Source organism: Poecilia latipinna, unplaced genomic scaffold (assembly GCF_001443285.1).
Source record: "Poecilia latipinna isolate Pla-1442-1.1 unplaced genomic scaffold, P_latipinna-1.0 Scaffold266, whole genome shotgun sequence".
NCBI classification, from domain to species: Eukaryota; Metazoa; Chordata; class Actinopteri; order Cyprinodontiformes; family Poeciliidae; genus Poecilia; species Poecilia latipinna.
The window spans coordinates 444,555-466,678 of record NW_015112882.1 but is presented as its reverse complement, the minus strand read 5'-3'; the positions used below and the strand labels follow the sequence as shown (position 1 = coordinate 466,678).

At 38.4% G+C, this 22,124-nt stretch overlaps 1 protein-coding gene across 7 annotated transcripts in view; it reads left to right on the top strand.

Moving 5' to 3' along the window:
• LOC106947982 (protocadherin-1-like) overlaps positions 1-22,124 on the top strand; it is a 267,399-nt gene that overhangs the window by 173,390 nt on the left and 71,885 nt on the right. Inside the window, exon 5 of one of the 7 annotated variants that reach the window (XM_015033367.1) lies at positions 21,906-22,063. The exons of 5 other annotated variants lie outside the window; for them this stretch is intronic. In XM_015033367.1, the coding sequence (XP_014888853.1) occupies positions 21,906-21,975 (70 nt within the window). In that variant the 3' untranslated portion in view covers positions 21,976-22,063. Of the gene's footprint in view, positions 1-21,905; positions 22,064-22,124 lie in introns of those variants that run through there. One more of the 7 variants, XM_015033369.1, reaches the window with a different exon arrangement.

The window sequence follows — 22,124 nt, the reverse complement described above, 5'->3', positions numbered from 1 at the left end:
TTTATCCCGGAGACAGATTTACAACACTTCTCTAACCAAAAGTTACTCAGATGTCTGAAAGTGTTTTCATTTTGTACACTCTACAGCTTCAGCTTACACATTTCATGCTGTTGCACCATCTGAGTTTAAATGAAACTTGTCCGGGTTTGAATAGTGCTTGTCTACGGATCATGCGTTTATGCGGAAGGTGACTCTGGGGAGGCTGTGAGGTTAAAGAGGTTCATAAAACTCTGCTCACTGGACATCATCAGTTTTTAATAAACTTGAGCCATTGCTGCCATATAAATCAGAGCTTAACAACCATTCAGTGCACATTGTTATTTATGACACTGTACTTTCAAGCAGGGACAAGTCTGCTGGCTGAATGACATGCAAATATAGATTTTGAGCCAGTGACGCTCCTGCCGTAGCCTCAGGCTTTTTAGCGTGATGTCATTGAGAGTGGTTATGCTGTCATGGTAGGATGTAAGTGGCACCATCCTTCAGTTCTTGGGGGTGAAATATCAGGACATTTAAAACATGTTTTAGTCTTTTACAGTTAGTTCATTCTAAACCCACTTGTGCAAAAAGAAAAAAAAAAAAACACAACAGATTTCACAACATCTAGCAAAAATGATGTCAAGGTAAAACAAACAAAAAAAAAAACCTTACAATCCATGAACCAGTAACTTAAAGAACCAGAATTTATACCTACATTGCCCAGAAGTCTCAGCTGGACAAACGGCCTCACAACTTCTCTAATCTGGGGTCAAATCTTTTAGAAAGATTAGAAACCTTTTAAAATGGTTCATTTTCTAAAAAGGTCAAACTCACAATTGCTTTGTCTAAATTCAACCCCTCACCTACAGTCACGAGACATGGATTATGATCTCAAGAAGGAGATCCTGGATGCAAGCAACTGAAGCAGGATTCCTCCGTCCGGTGCTTGGATTTTGTCCAGACATGGGTTGAGAAACATGGAGTTGAACCTTTTTAAGCATGACATTAGGACTATTCCTGGGCACCTTTTTTGGAAGTTTTCCAGGAACATCCCATCAAAAGGAGACCCAGAGGGAGACCCAGAGCTCTCAGAGAAAACATATATAATCCTTTAGTTTGGTTTGCTATTCCACAGAAGGATTGGAAGAATTTTTGGCAAGATCCCTTGGTTTTCTCTCTTTATCTCTCATCTCCGCAAACCACTCTCTGAAAAGTAATTTCTAATATCCCTATTTCATTTTAATCATTCTAATCTTTTTTTTTTTTATTTTAAATTATAATATCCCTATTAGAATTCAAACTTAGATGACTAAAATCAGTTCCAGGACAGTCAAATCCTTAAGTGGCTTTGTAGTTTGTTTCGACCTCATAATTAATTTGTCTTATGCTTTTGGTTGTATTAAAAAGGGCCTTGCATGAAAATCTAAGGAAGGCAGTACAGAAGGGACTGTAGCGAAAGATTGCCGGCAGGTCATGGTGGAAAGGACAGATGAAGGAACACGGGTCAGAGGTAACATCTGTCCAAACGTAGGCCGCGGCCTTTTATGGAAAGATCCTCTAAGAAATCCACAGCAGCATGACGTCTGGCCCTCCTGTGGTTCCGGATCAAAGTTTTAAGGATTCTCCAAGATTATATTGTGACTTTAAGATTGAACAAAAAAACCAAAAAAAAAACAATGTCTAATCCACACTGACCCTCTGCTAATCCACTTATTTGGCAGGTAATACAATGACAATCCCTTCTAAGTTAATAAGTTTTTCCACCGTACTGCCTCTCTCACTCTGGGACAATGAGAAGAAGTGAAAAAAACACATTTATTCCTCTTGTTTGGTATGAAAACTCCAACTCCAACGTTGATTATTTATAGAATTGTAAGGGCTCCAAAACTTTGCTATAAGTTTACAAAGTTTCTGAAAACAAAATACAAAAATATATATATATAACCAATGGTTTCTTAAAGGTCAAAACTAACAGTCAAATTCATGAAGAGGTCATCTCAGTTCCTGTTTAAAGTTCTGGATCTTTCGAAAAGGCTTGAGTCCTGATCAGCTCAGGAATTTTGGATTCTTGTTGTCAAACATGAAATGTGCTCAGGTTCTTTAAAGCTTAACTCATTAAAAGGAGAAGTATTTCAATTTGTTTCAGTCCTATAAAGTAATTTAGCGACTATGGGCTGGGGTGTAGGTGTGGAGGCAACAGATTAAGTTAAATCCATCATTTAATTGAAAGAGCCGTCCTGAGCATTTGACTGTTTTCAATTTAAAATGTTAGACCTCATTAAACCTCCCCATCAAATTAAACTAGATTTTTTTAAACTGGTAATGTGGCTTTACCTGTAAAGGCTTGTAATGCTAGGCTATTTGAGAGCATTTAAAGAAAATTTAAAGGCCATTATTGTTTCTTAACCTTAGTTTTGTTTACATTGATGGCACAATAGGAAATTATTTCTAAGTTTGTATTACAAAGTGGAACAAACTAATTTAGAAATAAATAAAATTACCGCTCAAACACAGATGTTTATAATGCTACAGAATCAGTAGGGTGTATTTTAATACGGTTCTTTCCTAGGCTGATTGGCCTAATTGAGTCTCAGTTGGTGTCTTGGCTGGCTGCAAACATTTTTTTTTTTTTTTTTTTTTTTTTGTAGAACTGAACTGAACAAGAAGGTAGCACATAAATAAGGAAAGTGGATCTTGCTATGTTTCTGCTTTGTGGAGCAGAGGTTCACTTTAACATTCAGGCAGCTGCTACGTTTCTCTGTGCAGTTTCGGTTCACACATGTAGCTCTGGTTTTCTGCTTGTATTCTAAGGTTTCTACAGAACAGAAAACACGTGTATTGACGCTTTTGGCTATTAGCTTCATTTTCTTTCTTTTCTGTCTCCATCGCAGTAGCTACCTCAGTGGGAGCAACGGTTGCATGGATTTATATATTTGGTCTCACTCGCTTTAAAACGCTGAAAATGAGCAGGGAATCCCCAAAGATCAGGTTGCATTAGATTTGGTGCAAATGCATAAGGAGCTTCCTCGCAGGAGTAGCCAGAGTTCAGAGTTGAACTTTTTGTTCTTCACATCAAAAAGAGTCAGATGAGAATGTTCAGGCATCTTGTATTCAACACAATGTTATGTCACTGAACATGAAAAACTCTATTTTTTTTTTACATGGTTTTTAGCATAAAAAGTTACAATGTCTGGTCTGGGTCAGTGGTAAGTTTCTGCCTGAAGTGAATGAGTTCAAATATCTTGGTAGCTTCTTATAAGCTATGGCTGTGACAGAAGAGAGTGGAAGATGTATAGACAGACATTAAGAAATACATCATGGTTGAAAGAACATGACACAGCACTCTCAGTAAAACCTATTGCATAGAGTGGCACAGTTCTCCTTTAGGAAATACATCATGGGCAAAACCCAGAATTCACAGTATGTCAACCCTAGAATAAGCTTGAAAGGACCAAGAAGGTTCTAAAAGGTTCGCTACAGGCTACTTTTTGCTCCTGGAAACTCGGATTTGTAAGGATTTCAACTTTTCGACCAGATGATAATGTAAACCTTGTTAAAATATAATATGATTTGTTTTGTTTTTTGCATTTCTTCACCGCAAATATTAATTTCTACTTTGATATTGGAGATTTTGTAAGTGCAAGTATTTCAAGATATCTTAAGCAGTGATTTTTTCTGCACGCAGGTTAACAGGGATATTACTAAAAGTACCAAAACAACGGGGCATTAAAGTTAATAAATGCAAACCTAACTCCTCTCTCAAACTCATCCAGACACAACTCAGCAGCCAACACATTTCATCAGAAAGCATGATGAGATATAGAAGCAAAATGACTGCAGAACATGAATAAAAATAAAACCGACTGGAGGAGGAGGCAAATAGCTAGCTGACAATTTCAGTTTGATACGTTATATGGAAATGTATGGCTGAAAAAAAGTCTGAAAAAAGGAAATGGGGGGGAAAAATGCACGGCTGCTTTATTTATGTGACAAACCCAGCAGCCGAGCAAATGGAAGTAAACCTGTGTGCGATAGGGAAACGTACAAAAGATATGAAATCTGTGGAGTGTGAAAACGCTGAAAATGTCTGGATGTATGCAGAATATGAAGCATCAGAGTTTTAGCGGGATGGAAAAGCCCCCTCGATCTGACTCAGAGGATGAATAAGGTGACGAATGAAGCATGGCGTGGAAGGAGGTGGATGGAAGAGGGGAAAGGAAAGAAGAGGTTAGAAATAGGGGAGAGAAGACGGAGGACGGGGGGATTAGACGGACGCTGGCGGGTAATCCCAGAGGAGGAGGTCGTTAGCCGGAATGGAGCTAATTAAAATGTGATTTGTGCTACAAGCAGCTTACGGCCTGCTGCACGAGAAGAAGGAGCACTGAAAAGAACAGAATCCCTCTGAAACCAGGAAAGCCAAATGTCATTTTTTTCTTTAACATAGAGCTGTCCTTTAAATGTGGCTGTGTCCAGACCGCTGAATTAAATTAAGAATATTAACTGTAGAGAATATTTCATGTTTATCACTGGTCCATTTTGTCAGTTTTGTTCAATAAAGAAGCCTTCTGGATATAAACTATGGGGGCACATTTACTCCGAATAGGTTTTAAAGTCAGGCATTGGTTAGCAGTTCTAAATTATTCAGTTTAAAATGCGTCACCTTTCACAAATCTTGCAGTATTGCAACATATTCTGAATTTTTTATTATATTTAATATTATATTGTTAAGCATATAGGAAGAGCGAGTGGGGAGGTCCACATGGCTGCATCGAGTAGCTCTGCACCAAATCTGTACAGGGAATGTAAAGACTGTAACTTTAACCAGAAGTCAAGAATGAAGCTGCAGCTCTAAAGCCACCGCAGAACAGACAAGTGGACCAACTGAGCTATTTATGACCCTTATGCGTGTTCAACTGCAACTCAGCTGCACCACTGTTTCGTCATTTTGAATTTGGCAACAGAATTAGCATGATGGACAAACAAAACACATATTTCTCAAATTTTAAACTGAAAGCATCCAAAACAAAACAAGAAAAAAAGGAAAATATTGACATGCTCAGGGACATAAACAAAACCTGAAATGTCCGGTTTCACACAAAGGGTATGCAAATGTTTTAACAGCATGCTGCAAAGTAAATGCATACATAACAGTCCCATTGAGAAGCTCCTATACGGAACATTTATGCAAATAATTCTCTCTAAGTCCAGGAGGAAAAAAAATATGATCAAATTTGACACAATAAATATATCAGTTGAAATCTAAAGATGAACTAGAGACAAACAAAATTTTGAGATGGGCTCGACCCTTTAACTGTCACTCTGAAAATATGCGTTATGCAGTCAGTCCACAAGTGTCGTCATGGCAGTGAAGGGTTTAGACAATGGTTCCCAAACACATCCTGATTTTCTCTGCTGTCACATAAACTCCCATTCATAATCTCAGACCTGGCTCCAGACTTTGTGTATTTTATGCTTTTTAAGTGACATCATGAACCAAATCCCAGTCTGTGTCTTGAGCCGTTCGATTACGCCCTTAAGATGGGATCCAAGACAAAAGTTTTGAAGGTTTTGAAGGTTATTCTATGTTAACAGAGACAATTATTTTAGACTACTTGAATCTCTGAAGCCTACAAATAGAAGCTGCTTTTACGACAATGCGTACATAAATGACGTATGCAGGTTTTTTTTTTTTTGTTTTGTTTTTTTTTCCAAGATTATACGTTAACTCATCAGCTTCTCCAAAGTGTGCACACGTCAATTTGTGCTCTCGGAAAAAAATAAAAAAAATAAAATAAAATAATCAAACAAGTTGTTTATTCATCTTCATCCTTTTTTTCCAACTCTCTTCCTCCTCCTCCTCCTCCTCTTAGAGTCTGTTGGATATTGGATTCTGAAATGTTTCTGTGTTATATCGATTTCTGCTTACACTTCAGAGCAAGCAGCTCATATGGCCTCGACTCCAATGCTTTTTCTTTGTTTTTTATTTTTTTTCTGAACACAATCAGCTTCTTTTCTGCTTGTGCTTTCACTGATTCACCTGATTTTCTCCTTGCAGCCTGAAGTTAATCAAGCTAATTGAGACAGCAAGGTCAGAGGTTAAAGCTGCATGTGAATGGAAAGACTTCATGGTATACTTTTTGCAACACTGTTGTGCAGAGTCAACTTATCTGACCTTTAGCATGTCTGTATCTCTTGGCTTCAGCTCATCAGATCCACATGTTTTGTTGCATTCTAAATTTCACGTTAAGCAGCCACTGAAGTGATTCCTCGTTTTACACAGAAATGAGGCGTTTGGTGCCAAACGCTGAGCGCCTGAGCTGGAGAAATGTTCTGAAAAGTATTGACTGACACGGGCACTTCTCTCAAAGTGCACATTTAAAACACCATGTATATGTTCACTCACAGTAAAAAAGTTAAGAAGTACTTGTCTTCTTTGCTGCTTGAAGCTGATTTGGACCGAATAAGCCTGAGAGGTTCCACTAAAGAGATGTAAAAATATCTTTAATCATGAGGGAACGTTCAGAAATAGCATTAAAGCAACTGGAATTGTTTTAAACTAGAAGTGGAAGGCTGTAATCTTCCTTTAATAGACGTTTGCTGGAGCGTGAAATGCTCTTGAATCGTCCGTCATCATCACAGTCATCCATAAATAAGCACAATGAGCTGCACTGATGAGGCGTCCCGTTGATTCTTCAGCAGCAGGGAGCTCCGACAGACACACAGTGAGGGATTCAGGTTCATCCAAAGAGGACAAATGACAGACCAACTGACCGGCAGCAATACATTGAATCGGCTTCCTGTGATCCGCTCGGTATGATTGGATTAAGCCATCATCCACAGCAGATGATCCGATCCACCCTTCCGCCCACACAACAGCCGGATCCCTTCTGCTCCCCTCGCTCGTATAAGCAGATTTGACAGACAATGGTATTATACACTTCACCACATGTCTTTCATTATCCAAGGCAGGGTCAGCCAGGTGGTGGCGAGGCCAGTCTGGAGCAGTACTCTGATCAGTACCAGAGACCTCCAGGGGTTTCCTTCTAATCTTGGCCTTTTAGGAAAAGAAGGCCAGAATATTGTCAGTCTTGAGTTGTTGCAAAACTCCTTTTGTTCTTCATGGGAGGAGGGATGCTGGGTAGATTTTGAATTTACAAACTTTGGATTATTGTTGGAATTTTATTTGATAGTCCAACACAAAGTGGTGCATAATTGTCATTTTTTTTATTTATTTTTTTTACCAGTAAAAATCCAAATAGAATGTTGTAGAACCAAGTGATTTTGGTCTATGCAAAATCTTGGAAATAAACTACTTTGAGTTTTTTTTCTCATAAAGGGAAAATGTAAAAAAAAAAAAAAAGACTTTTTGATTTACCTCTGCAAACTAATATAGTTTTATATATCCGAACATAAAAAAACAACACACAAAAAAAAAAAAAAAAAAGACTAGAGTTTAAAACTTAAAAAAAAAAAAGCATTTCCGGTTGTAGTTTTGGACAGATTGAGATGCATTTTGCTCTGAATTGTCCTGAATACTGCCCTGCCAACTCGAAGGTCGCTTTACTTGTGATTCCTCCTGCTGCTCTGAGCAAACTCACAGCATTTTTTTTGGAGGGTCTCAGAAGTTCTTGCATTTCATGATATAAAAAGAAGAAAAAAATCAATCCAACTCTGAACAGCTTCTGTAGAGCTGGGACTTCTTTCATGCTGCTGGAGGAGAAATGGAAAAAAAAAACAAAACAAAAAAAAACACCAAAAGATATATACATTGTTCTTGTCCCAAGACAAACTCTGTGTGTGTCTCTGGTGGGTTGATGAACACAGGAGGAGATGCTGGTGTCCAGCTCCTGACCAACACAGAAGCTCCTATGGGGAAGCTGCAGCGGTGCATGTTAACATTCTCAGATTCTACAACAACAGAGCGCTGTTTGGGGATTCTGAGCGTGCTCCGTGAGCCTTCAGCTGAAGGCCGCTGCTTTCATGGCCTCAGCTCCAGAAAATCCCCCTGAACCAGCGGAGAGCTTCAGGTACAGCCGGTCCCAGTGGTTGAGAACGGAGGAGGAGGCTGGTGGAAAGAAGGAGAAATGGAGGAGAATGATGAGAAAGAAAGGCGAGAGCAGGTTGGAAAGAAGGAAAGGAATAAGAGGGTGTAGGAGCCGGGCAATAATGATGGGAAAAGAGAAAGAGACTGAATAAGGAAATACCAGGAGCAAAGCAAAGCAAGGGAATAGGCAGATGAGTCGACAGGATAAGCTCGTCTGCCAGCAGGGGGCACTGGATTCATCCTTCATTACACCATCTGTTACACATTTGGCAGCTGACCCGGACAGTGAAACCCCATCGACACGCACACACACATCTACACACACACCATAACATTCACTTTGGACCTCCTCTGCTGTTCATTTGCAGCAACACGTGGACATATGACCCCTGTCTGTCCACTTCTGTGTGGGAGCACACATGGAGGTCTTTCACAGGTTACTAATCTGAACAAGCTGCCGGGATTCATCAGCTGATTAGGGCGCCCGTCCCTGCCATCGTGCTCAACAGCACCATCTGCATGCAGAGTTAGACGTGAGACTACTAAAGGTAAAGTTTACGATGAGTTAAACTGATCTACGCGACTCAGTGTAGTTTCTTTACCTACCATGAAGACGGTTTTAGTGCTTTTTGTTCGCAAAAATTCTCCCTTCACTGGTTTATGTACAGGGCAGTTGATAGCTGGATTTCACCGTTAGATCAGGAATATCAGCAATGGAATGGGTGGATGAACATCCAACCTGAGATTGCTATGGATGCTGTCTACTGCAGATAGCATGCTGACGCTTTAAAACTACTCACTTTACAGAAGTCCTCTCACTGCACTTTTCGATTCTCCCAAAGCTCTTTTTCCATAACAAAGTCACATAAATGTGCCCACATGAGGGCGATGTCTTTGTCTACATGCATTATCCTTTATAAGCATATTTTTCATGAAAGGGGACATGTTTCTAGATATAGATTTAATAGGTTGCTTGTAATTACTCACACATTAATGTCAGCACTGGTTTGCTGCATGCACATCCATCATCCTGGAATGTGAGGTCAGGAGTAACACACACACACACATACACACACGCACACATATAGCTCACACACACAGAAGTGTGATGGTCACCTCCCCTGCAGCGGAACAGCATTTCCTCCTCCAGAGAACAGCAAAGTCACAACTCAACAACCTTTCACTCTAGTTCCTTTCCTTCTTTCCTTTCCTCTCTTCCTTCCTTGTGCCTCCGTCCTTGAATCGGTTTGCCCAGAATAGAAGCTTGTTCAGCTTGTTAGCGCCAGCAGCGGGTGTTCCTCTGTCTCTGGAGACTGAAGGGGAGGACAGCAGTGGACCACAGCTGCCCTGCCAGATGTGAGTCTACACTGTCTCTCTGCAGTCAGCTGGTGTTTGCATTGGCATGCTTTCGCCTCCTATGAATCTAAATCCATTCATCTAATAGTGTTAACTTTTCTTTAATTAAATCTGGACATCTGTAGATATTCCTTTAGTAAAAGAAGGTCCGTTTGTGTGTGTGTGTGTGAACATGTGTTCACTTTTTTTTTTTTTTTTTTCTGTGTGCGTAGATCTGTGTGTGTGTCCAGAAGATATATATCCCCCAGTGTGTGCCACCCCAGACACGATAAGATTCATGCTTGGTCTGCTTGTGTGCAGTTTGGCTTTTAACTCATCAAATCGCCTGTGCGCTCTTAGCGATTTCCTCAAATCTGTCACCGTTCTGACAGCAAGTCAATTTCCTATTTGCAGTTTGTCCTGCTCGGGATTGGTCCAGGGTGAGTTGCTTTGTCCTCATCGGAACCAATCGGGACCTCTACATTAGGTCAGATTGTCTTTAGTAAGCATCGATTAATCATTTGAGGCCTCGTTAGTACTGTTTTTTTTTTTTTTTTTTTTAAGCTTTTATCTTGAAATCTATATATTTTGTTTACTTCACTGTCTGTTTGTGCATGTTAATGTATGAGCTAACTTTTGTCCTCTGTTATTGAAAATCTATCTAGAGAGGAGAGAAAAGAGCCTTTTTTTTTCCTTTGTCAGTGGAGGCTGTAGCCTTTGCTATTCATCACTGTCATTAGAGCATCTGAAGAAAACGTATGATTGTATTTACTGCCTCTCTCTGCATGCGTCGTGGCTTCTTTTCTACCCGGGCCAGGAATGGATTCGGTAGTGATGCAGCAGCTCCTTTCTCCTCAGACTTTGACCTAATTGTGGGCCCAGTCGACCGGCTGCTGAGTTTGCTTGGTCGTTTTCGAAGCTAATGTCTGTCCGGAGCTCATTAAAGTACAAAACAAGTCAGCCACATACACAAATGCGCTCTCTAATAAAGATCCAATACTTTGATTTAAAAGGACACTTTCGAAGCATTTTTTTTTTAAATCAGTTTTTAAGATTGTTTTTGTCTCTTTTGAAAAATTATTTTCAGTAGACAGGACATGAAAAACACACATTTTGAGTCACTCTTTTGCATTTAATCAGAAATTCTCATTATTTCGTTTAACTTTGATAAAAGGCAGTTCTTCCTAAATCACAAAGAAATGTATAATCTGACTTAAAGTAGGTTAACATTTTGTGTCACTATATATATATATATATATATATATATATATATATATATATATATATATATAAATGTTCTTTAATTCGTAAGATCAGGGAAGTAATTCTATTGCAGAAGGCTGCAATAAGGTGAGCCTCTCTAGATTCACGAAACACTACTGTCCCTATTGTTAGCAATTATAGGAATATGTATGTCTAAATCAACAATTTTCTGAATGTTATGAGTTCACAACCTCCACCTCAAGCGTAATGTATCACAAGAACATTTCACATCATTTTTGCACATTCAGTTTAAAATGTAAAGAATATTTTCGTGTCATTAAATCCTCTGACAGTTTGCAAATTACCTGCAAAATATTGATACTGAAATTCCATAGAATTGCAGAAATGTTAAAATTGCAATTGACTTTTTTTTCCTTTATTTTCAGGAACTCTAGGTGTCTTTAACATAGCTCCATTGTGCTCAAATTGTCAGTTTCTTCAATATTTTTCATCTTTACAGGGTTAAAAAACCTTAAGTTTTCCTTTCTTTCAGCCAGAGGATTTACAAAATTATAGTGCAATCATGTTCTAAATCTTCTTTTTGTCCAAAGGAAACAATTGTCAAGTGATTAATTGGTTAGTTGGTTGATTGATTGGTTGGTTGATTTATCAATTGATTGATTGATTGATTGATTGATTGATTGATTGAAGTGAAAAGGTACATAATGTATATTTTAATTTTAAACATAAATATCAAGATGCGATCCAGAATGAAAGAGATTGAATATTGAATTAACACATCGGGAATTGTGGTTTTAAAGAGCTGAAAGTTCCCATGCTACCCTAACAGCAAGATTAGAGATGATCTGAAATTAATTTAATATTGCATTTAGTTTAAGAGACATCTTTGTGGTCAATTATTATGAAACTACAGCTAGTATTTTTTTCTTACAGTCATGGTTCATGGAAGTCCCAAACTTCTCCTTTTACCAGAGCAATATGCTCATCTTTGTCCTGGATTTACTAACTGCTAGATTACAGCATTAAATAAAAGGAGATGAACTTGAAACATACCTCTTTCTTCTGTCACTGAAAGAAATTGTTAAGAAACACAAAAGAGGGCCTATCAATTCATGGAGCACAATGTTACCAAGACAACCAGTCTTTTGTGTACGTTGTGGTAACAATATTAACCATGAACTCAAATGTTCTATACTTATTAACAAATTCACACTTCTGATCACAGAATTTAAGTCCAGAATTTTAGAGTTCAAGTCTAAAACTAGTGTAAAATATGTGCATGTCTTACTTCAACTTGAATCAAAGTCAAATTTCTCTTTTCTACATACATTACCATTTTGTTGTATTTTTAAAAGTTGAAGGCATCTTCCGTGAGCTAATGCGACAAATCTAATGATGCAGTCAATCTGATAAAGGTTACTGCATGTCAGTAAAACACCTTGTTTGAGCCACAGTCCCATTTTCCTTCTGTCAACTTGTTGTGAAATTCTAAGTTTCAGTTGCGAGAACGATTTGTGTCCTTGTGACAGGTTGTTGGTAACAGATATTTTTGTTGTGTCTCTTGAATTCAGACGTTTTGATATTCCTTTTGCAGTCCGAGTTAAGAGCTAAAAAGCAAAACATTTCTAGCAGAGAAAAGAGGTAAAACTAGGCAATTTTTTTCAAGCCATTTAGAGAGCACAGAGAACTATTGATCAAGACCTCATTAAAAGACTCAATGAAAATTGTATCTCTACTGAAGAAAAAAAGGGCAAAATGCCGAACCAGAAGGACTTTTGCGCACCACTGTAACCTATATTTTCTGTGCGACTGTCATTAGCGACAGAATCAATGATGTTATCATCCTTAACCAGTCGCCTGACATTATAACTGAATGCTTCTGAAGCTCGCTCACCTCCATGAACGTTAATCAATAAAACTCTGACTCAGTCACTATTTCTCAGAAGTTTCCAGCCTAAAGTATGAGTCATTACACAAACCACCGACACGCACAGCAGGATATCATCTGGCCTCCGCAGTTCGGCTAACAGTGGAAGCTGAAGAGGAGGTGTTCACACTAAAAAGACCAGACTGGAAGGGGGTTGGCATGGAGACCTTTGTGAAGGCAGCCCTTGCAATTCTTTCCCATCTCTTCTTCTTCTCATGACACAAAAAGATTTTTTTTTTTCAGTTTCCTCTTTAAAAACTGGCAGAGCTGAAAAAGCTCATGGATATCAGACAGAAAGGTGTGAGGTGCAGCCCCGCCACCCAGACCCGCTGTCTGTCTGTGAATGGCTTCGGTGGGGTCACAACGTGCCGCGCGGCTCGGCACGTCGTCTGGCTTTCCTCGTCTTTGCAGTTTGGCCTCAGTGCACATACACAGACAGTGAAGCCAGGGGCGGCATTGAGTAGGGGAGGTGTTATTGTATTAATGGTCACACACGAGAGGAAGCTGCTCAATGAACTTCCTGTTTTCTGTTCCTGCTAATTTGACACAGAGACTGGAGATGAATGAAAGGAGTCAGGCAGAAGTAGCTGTGTGTCTAACCCTGAGAACAGATATCGATCCAAGCAGCACTGATGAAAGTGCTGCAAGTATCCGCACCGTCTCTTGATGAAACGGCTTAAAAAATAGTATGAAGAGGTGCTTTAAGTTTGGTCTTACTTTGTTAGTTTTATGCGTTACACTGCAAGGCAATAAAGAAAAAACCAACAACAAATAATTAATTGGTTTTAATTACATTCATGGCTATTTAAAAAATAAATAAATCAATAAATATTTACAAATTCATCTGATCTTACTGGTTTGTCAAATTTTATGGATTTTCCTTGGTAGACATATATTATTTTGTGTCACTTGGTGATCATAAATCAAAGCTACATGTGGCGTTCCTCAAGGTTCTATTCTCAGACTACTTTGGATTCAACATGTGTGCCATACTTATGTATCCTCTTGCTTAAATTATGCATTACTGCAATATCTTTGGACATTTTGTTTATGTGTCACAGCATGACCAGAGTCACAGAGCAGGGGTATCTATCGGTACATAGTTCAGAATTTCCTCCATCTTAAAGTAAGTGGTGATAATGTTTTGTGAGTCTCTCCACCTCAAAGTGGCCAGTTTGTCCAGCATGTCATAATGACAAAAAGTTTATCCATGTCAAAATCCATCCTTCAATTTCCTTTTAAATTTTCTTATGTCAACTCAAAACTTGTTGCACAACTCAGGTATATTTTAGATGTAAGAAAAAAGAAAAGACCTGCTTAGGTCTAAGAAAACAGCAACAAGGTTTTGTAGTTTCAGACATAACAGGTGGTCGTTTCTCCTCTTTTGCTATACATATTTTTTTTTCTTTTTTGAAGTATGCACAACCATCAAGAAAACCAAAATGCAACATTATTCTTGCATAAAATTTCCACACCAGATGCAACTTCTGCCATTAAAAAAGAACAACCAGTCTGAGCTGTCTTGGCTTTGGTGTCTTCTTCTGTTTTAAGTCTCACTCTCACGGCTCCACCTGCTTTCAAGGAGCCCACCCACTCTGCAGGGAAGTGTTATAATGAACTCTGCTGCCGGTGTGATTCAGAACAGAAAGATTACCTAAGGACGGCTTCATTCTGTATGTTAAATCCTTTAAACATGGTCTGATAACGACTTCATTCCTCCTGAGAATACCCCAGGGGATAATAAAATCTTCCAGTTTTTTTTCCCATCTCAATCTGTAATGTCTCTCTGTCTGTCTGCTGTTGAGTAATTTAGAAAACTGGAAATAATTTAAAATGGGAACTGAGCAACTAAAAGTGATTGGGCCCAAGTAAAAGAAAAAAAAAAGAAGAGAGAGAAGAAAAAGTGGAGAACTGAGAGAGAGCAAAACACTTAAGAGAGGAAAATCGACTTTGAAAAATGAGAAAGAGGGAGCGCCGGGTCAGAGCTTCACCAATAAAGTGAAAAGAAAGATAAAAGATTCAGCCTTGGCAAGAGAAACCGAGGCGCTTTCCTGAGAGCTCTTCAGCCCGGTGGACACATCCAGCCTCCTGCTCCACTCTCCCACAGCCATTTAACTGATTTAATTCTCCAAAATGGAGTCTCTTTGTCAGTCTGAGCGGCTTTTTTTCTCAGCTGTCACATTCGAAACTCTCTTCTCAGCCTCTTCCGCAGTAAATCTGTTTAACAGCGGTCCATAAAAATGGCATAAATTCAAAGGATAAGTCGTGTCAAACAGCACAACAAGCACGCTAGAACCTCATAAAGAGCCTCGTTGTTGTCAAACACAAGGTAATGAGCTAATCCCAACCAATGATGCTGTGCAGGGAGATGGACTCCCTATGAGACACAATAAATGCTTCGCTGTTATCTGTCCCCCAGACCACTCCTAACATGATGTTTTACCTTAACATTTAACATAATTTCCACAATGTTTGTGCCTACAAAAGTCATACTGTACGGTTTTTCTGTGAGTAGGTTTTTAACAGGCAAATTGTAATGATTCAGATGTTTGTTTTATACCAGTGTCCAAGTAAGCCTTTCTGCACAAATGGACAGATGATCACTCATTTAAAATTGATCTGTAGATAGTTGTTCTACTCAGCAAACTTTAGTTAATAGCCCCTATACAACCTCAAATCATTTGGAGTTATATATTTTTTTGGTTTTAGAAATTAGTGTTGTTTTGCTTTTGAACACATTCTAAATTATATCACATGCAAACATTCCAAAATGAGGTACTTAGTTTGCATATCATTTAAATGAGGCACAACTTAGCGCAATTCACACCATTAGATGGTGGCAGTGTGCATCTAATAAAAATCTGTGTGTGTAGAAAATGTCCCACCAGTCATTAGTGGTATACATATGCCACCTCTGCACAACCACAATGTGCAACAGGGCAGAAATCAGATTAAAAAGACTAACCAAAAAGCTTCAGATAGTGACGAAGTGTTAACAAACTGTAAAGACTGTTTCTACTCAGTGTAGCTGTCTTACAATCTGAAAGTTGAGGGTTCATCCTGCCAAATGTTGATGTGGCCCTGTGCAAGGCACTTCACCACAAGTCGCCTACTGTCTCATATAATTTAATAGTACACTCATGTCTAATAAACAAAAAAAGCATTTTAGATTCAAGGTATTTACTAAAGTTGGAACACTTATGCAATGATCATAATTCAGAGAACAAGGCTGAGGTGGAAAAAATAATCCCATCACACTGCACTTAATCAATAACCATAATTCATCAATAGGTAGACTAGGGATTTCTTTAGGACCCATTTGGGAATCTCTACAACCTGGACCTAAATACCACTTGAGATTTTACTGTGCAGAAAATGAGCCTTGTGTTCAACTTTTCTAGAGGCAGCTTCCACTTCTTTCACCACTAAAGCATCTGAAATTGATAGTATGGCACCACATGATAGCCACATGGGGGAGGTGTGGTTGTGAACATATTGATGAAAATGTATTCCACGATTGTGTTGGAAAAATAGGATAAAAAAATAATAATTATATATATATATATATATATATATATATATATACGATTCATCTTGTTGTCAGTAATCAGTACCAAAGTTTTATGAATTGTAAAGTACATCAGATATTTTAGAAAAACATAAGCCGCTTTAAGGAACAGCTATAACAATGCCCAAATGAAACACAATGAAAATACCATGGACTAAGAATAAGCAGGTATGACTATGGAACTGGGTTCCCCACAGTCCTTAGCTGTCCCTTATATATAGTATTTGAGAGCAGGAAGCAAATCTGGAGAAAACAAGGGGGAAACGTTAATATGCTGGACAGGAGCATATTAACCAAGCATTGTGGTTAATGTGGTTAATTTGCCGCCAGAACAGATTTTATTAGATGAGTTCTTACCTTTTTACTGGTGTCCCCAAACCCCAGTTAAAAGAGCAGAGATCTCACTAACAGGCAGCAGACTTCACATCTGTCAGTGTGTTTATATGTTGTGGACAGTGTTAACAGGAAGCCTGGAGCTGTGAAAAGAGCACACAGTTGGAAAAAGTCCACAGCATTATCTCTGGCCCTGTCAGACCAAGCGCACGTTGAGCCACACTGCCTCTTTGTTTACCTCTGAAGTTTCTCTTTTATGCGTTGAATAACACTTTCCCTGCAGTCGCATTCCTTAGAAACCTTGGAAGTCTGCAATGTCTGTGCCCATTTTTTGAAGACGTCTTTCATTTCTGTATGTATTTCATTTCACACCGCTTTTCTTTACATGTCATTTGTGATTCACACAGTTCAACACTCGCAAGTGACTCGTCAGTCAACACAATAATCCAGCACAGTTTTTCGTCGTTCTTTGGATTAGAGGACATTTCAAACCAAGGTCAGTCGGCCTTAAAGAAAAAAAAAAAAAAAAAAAAAAAATCAGGCAAAGAAGAATTGTCAGGTTAATTTACCTTTGTATGAAGAGAGTGTGAAGGTACACAAAAGCTCATAATGACTAAAGATTGCATGCCCTGTCACTTCAACTGAAAAGTCTTTTATCTGCAATGTTAGGAAAATTTCACATTCACTGCTAATTGTATAAAACACGTCAATGTCAACGTGGGAACGTTCTTAATTTTAAGCCACAGTAAGTGGGGAAAAAACAAATTAAAAGAAAATAATTTTGTTCTTAAGACTTAAACTTGTAATTTTCTAAATGTACAGTACAGCAATCTGTGAGTTTTGCTGTCGGTCCTTCTATATTTGAAACACCAACTGTATTCAACCTATAGACCATAACTACAAGGATTAGGATTCAATCATGATGTGACCTTTCTCTGCCTTAAGCAAAGGGTAAGGAGTTCCACTAACCAAGGAAATGAGTACAGTCTCCTGTGAATCAGAATGATTTAATTGGGGTCATTTCGACATTTGAAGGGTTTTTGGACACTTCAGACTAAGATCTTGGCCCAGATCCAGGGCTCTGGAAGGACATCCTTTGTGGCCTGGGATCACCAGGACCCTCAATGGAGACCTGGATGCTAATGCTGATTTAAAGGGTTGCCTGATTTCTGCCCTGGGCCTGTTACCTAGACCCAGTAACATATGAGTTACTGATAAGTCAGAGAATAGATGAATGGATGGTCACAATGCCTTAGAATTAATAAAGGGGACTGAAATCATGATTTAAACCTAATTCATAAACATATCATTAATTGTATCCGTTACTTTGTTGAGGATTAGTGGATTAGTAGAGGATTAGATGTTTGAAAGTTTGATTTGTCCATGTTCATCATTTTATAATCTTAAAAAAAAAAGACCAAAACACAAAAGAGCAAACAGCACCAGTACTGACTGCATACAAAACAGCTCAGGGTGCAACATAATTGTAATGTGTCCTTGAAGGAGAAAACACATATTTATCATTTTTAACAGCTCTTAATGTGGCACAGAATTGCCTTTAGATAATGTTTTATGTCTCTTGTGGAGAGTACAGGAGAACAGAGGAGGCATTTGCAAAGATGTGTGTCTGATAAGAAACGATCTTCTCATCATGTACGAGAAGGCCAAACTGCTTGCATATTTGTATGTACAAGAAAACATCTGACCTTTACTTTGTCTGATCTTGAATTTTTCTGAACCTGGCGAGGAATCTTAGTAATTTTCTTTGGTTGAACCTCTCTTTTGTCCTTTTGTGAAATAGGAAAACCCTCAGGTCTCCCCACTTTGAATAGCTATATGAAATTTAGTCTGGATGTGTGACTGTTTCCGTCTTTGTTCTAGTTTTTAATTGCTCATCCGAGTTTAATCACTATTACAATTTTACTTGCTCTTTGGCTGAAAATGTCGATTTTAAAATGAATTGCTCTTGGGTCTGAATTTCTTTTTCATAATATTGGAAGAAGAAAATGGGAAGTAAGAGTAAAATGTGCAGGACTATGGTTTTGCTTTTCAAATATGTGATAGAATTGTGTTTTCTCACAATAAGTCCAATGTTATTCAACACAGTTTTATTTTACTTAAATTCAATTTCTTCTTGAGTCGAAAACTGCATGAAACCGTTGAAAGTGAAACATATTAAATAAAGTTTTTTGAACTCAGAGCCCAGTAAACATCTTTTTTTTCACATATTTTGTGCATTTCTCACTCCTCAAACATTCATACAGTCTCGTTGTAGAGGAAGTGAAAGTAAAGAAAAAAAAGTGACTTCTTGACACAAGATTCAGCTAAAAGCTGTTTCTGCAAAACATTGTGAAACAGAAGATCAACCTTGACATTTTTGCAATATTTTAACACAAAAGTGGTAAATTAGAATCCAAATGGCTTTATAATAACTTAATTTTCATTGTGTGAACACATGTCAGGAGCAATGTTGCTTTAATATTGGCTTAGGAACAGTGGATCAGATTTTTACTCTAGGAAATGGTGAGCGATCAAGAGTGTTTTGTTCTCCTGTACACAAACATTTTGTAAATCTGGAGAAGGTTTACCACCATCAATGCATTTTTGGGGGATGTTGCACAAGTGCAGGGTTCCTGTGTTCCTGTAGGCTGATATCCAATCCTCCTATACCCAAAGTAAAATCATATTCTTGATAGAGATCCAAAAGTCCCTAGCACAACTTCATCTTCTTCCAAAGTACATGGGGAGTAACCACAATCTGGCATTGTGAGGACTGCAATGGATTCACCCTAATGAAGGCCTCAAGCTGAAACTCATCATTCTGTCAAACGTTTTTTTTTTTTTTTCTTTTCCACTATTTCAAGTGCTGCACTGGATCTCACATTTGCAGATTCTTGCCACAGGTTAAGCTTATTCCGAGTACGAGTTGAACTCATTTCGAGCTGCCTTTTGTCATTGATCTTCAGGCCGAGACGATATGTGTAGTTTGCATGCTGAGCACAGGACAGCCAATATGAGATTCAGCTGTTCTAACAATGAGGTCAGAGTTATCCAGGGCCTGCATTTGCAGTCACCAATTGTTAGATGAGCAGAAGACAAAGAAGGGATGAATGGATGGACACATGTCAAAGTCAACATCACATCAATTTTCAAGCAGGATCGTGCAGCTCTGTTTGTTTGAGCCTCCATTGCCCTTTTTAACTGGGAAATAGCTGATCTTATTAAATTATTAATGAAATTAATTACTGTAATTCATATTTTATTGCAGCTAAATGAACTTGCCTGTGCCATAAAATCTATATAAACAAAATGCGTTTGCTTTTTTTCAAATGAGTCCTAATGAAAGAACCAAAGACCTTCGTTCTGTGCACATTTAACATGTGTCTGATCTGAACCCCGTAGGCGATCAGAACCTTTAGCTGCCCGCCAAACATCGGCAGTCTCATTTCTTATTCTCCCTGTAAATATTAGCCTACGCTAAAATTACACACAGCATGTGCCTTGGAGCTTCTTGCAACCTGGCTCTGATTCAACACTGTTGTGACCCACTTCCCAGGATCAATGACATCTGGAAGATGGGAGAGGTGGGAGAGAGAGACACAGAGAGAGAGGGAGAGAGAGAGAGAGAGAGAGAGAGAGAGAGAGAGAGAGAAGTAGAGAATAGGAAAGTTGACTTACAAAGTGCTTGGTAGGAGGTAACTTCTGGAGCAGGTAGCATGGAGGAGGAGGTGCTAAATCAGAACGATGTCCAACTGCGGGTTTTCTTAACAGATGCTGGCACAATGGGAGAGGGAAGGAGGAAGAGGAAGGAGTTCTCAAGAGGGGACAGATTGGAACATAGGAGGAGAAATACACTGAGGTATAAAAGATAGAGTAATGTGATGGCTCTAATCCCTTGAAACTGAAGCGTCAGATCTGGGTTGTGCACTTTGAAGATCTTACCTTTCCTCTGTTAAAATGCAGCCTCACTATGGTTGAAGTAATGCATGTTCACAACCCCTGAAGCTTTTCGGTGAGTGTGGGTGTTAATTCCTTTATGTCTGCAGTGCAGCGCCAGTCATAACTCAAAGGTGACCGAAAGCGTCGTACGTCTCAAAACACGGCAACAGAAAATTTAAACAAGTTTGCAGTGGAGCTAGGGTTCTGATGGTAGAGACAACATTCTTTTGTATGTACGTATGCATGCATGTATGTATGAAAATCAAAGATTTTCCCTGCAAAGTATGATTATGCCATGGCTGAACCTTTCTCTGCTGGTAATAACTTAGTCATTGCATAATCCTCCGTCTGTCAACAATTCATTCTTGACACAATAGAGGATCTCAGTAGCTGCACAGGTACATTTTGAAATGAATACACACCTTAGTCTCCAAAAATGCCAACAGAAAACACACAGGAACATTTCTGCAACTGTACATGTTACATTATCAAACTTATAGACTGTTTTCTTAAACATACAGGTACATTAAACAAAATGTGTCATTATCTTTCTAAAATTCACAGATCGTTCATCAAAAATGCACAAATTACTGCGGAATTCTGACTGTTTACCTAAAGATTATTGGACACTTTCAGAAAACTTAGAGCTTGTCTTGATAACAGGTTGTTTTCCCTGAAGAATTTACAGGCTATGTTTCTAAAGCTCATGCGTTGGCTTTCAAAAAAAATTTCAGATTATGTAATTTGCACATTAGTTTCTGAAAATGTACACGTTCAGGTTATCTACACAAAACATACAGGTTATGTTCCTAGAACTTACTTTCTGCTTTTTTTTTTTTTCATTCATACAGTTACAGTACTTTTTTTTCAAAAATATTATGTTTATCTTACCAAGATGTTCAGATCTTCCTCAAATGTTCCCCTTCGAGTGATTTGCAGCTTCTGATGCTATAAACGTAAAGGCTGATTTGTGTCATTCCCAAATTAATTAGCACTAATAAAATGTTGTCAAACAAACATCATGGCCGTTAGAATGATATAGAGCTTTTGCAGTGTTTGTTTTAGTCCTCTGCTGTCAGTGTTTGAACAGCTTGGTAGTAGTTACTGTAGTGAGGAACATCACACTTTCACTAATCTTCTAAAAATGACAAGGACTTGTAAATTAGTGTCTCCTAAATCATTGAGATCTTGTTTGTATCATGTTCTGCCATTTATGTAATGACAAATAAAACATCCTAATAATATCATTTTTGATTAATTTAATTGTCCAATTTTTACCATAATTAGTAGGGACAGTGTGAGTTCATGCACAGTTCAGTTATTCCTACATTTCTTAAATATTCTTCAAGTTTATTTAGTGTTTTTGTGGCTCTGCAAACTGCTGCACAGTTAAAAACTGTATTTTTCTTCTTTTTCCCCCCTTTTTTTAACAGACATATTTTATTGACACTTCTTTTTGACATTTTTTTTTCCTCATTGATGAGAAGTTTTGCATGGAAATGTGTTCTGCGTTCCGTTACCAGAGGTGTAAGACGTTCGTATCTATCCTCTTATAGGTGGAGCGTCGTCGAGCACCAGGCCGGAGAAGGGGGCCGGACAAATCAGACTGCCTTAAGACAAAACTAAAGACACAAAGAGCATCTTAAGCTTCCATTTTTTTCCTCCTCCTATTTACAAAAAAAGAAAACACATTAAGTCCTCAAGCTTTTTTTTTTTTTTTTTTTTTTTTTTTTTCTTTTTTGCTGGTTTTTTGGGGCTTTTTTTTCCCTTTTCCC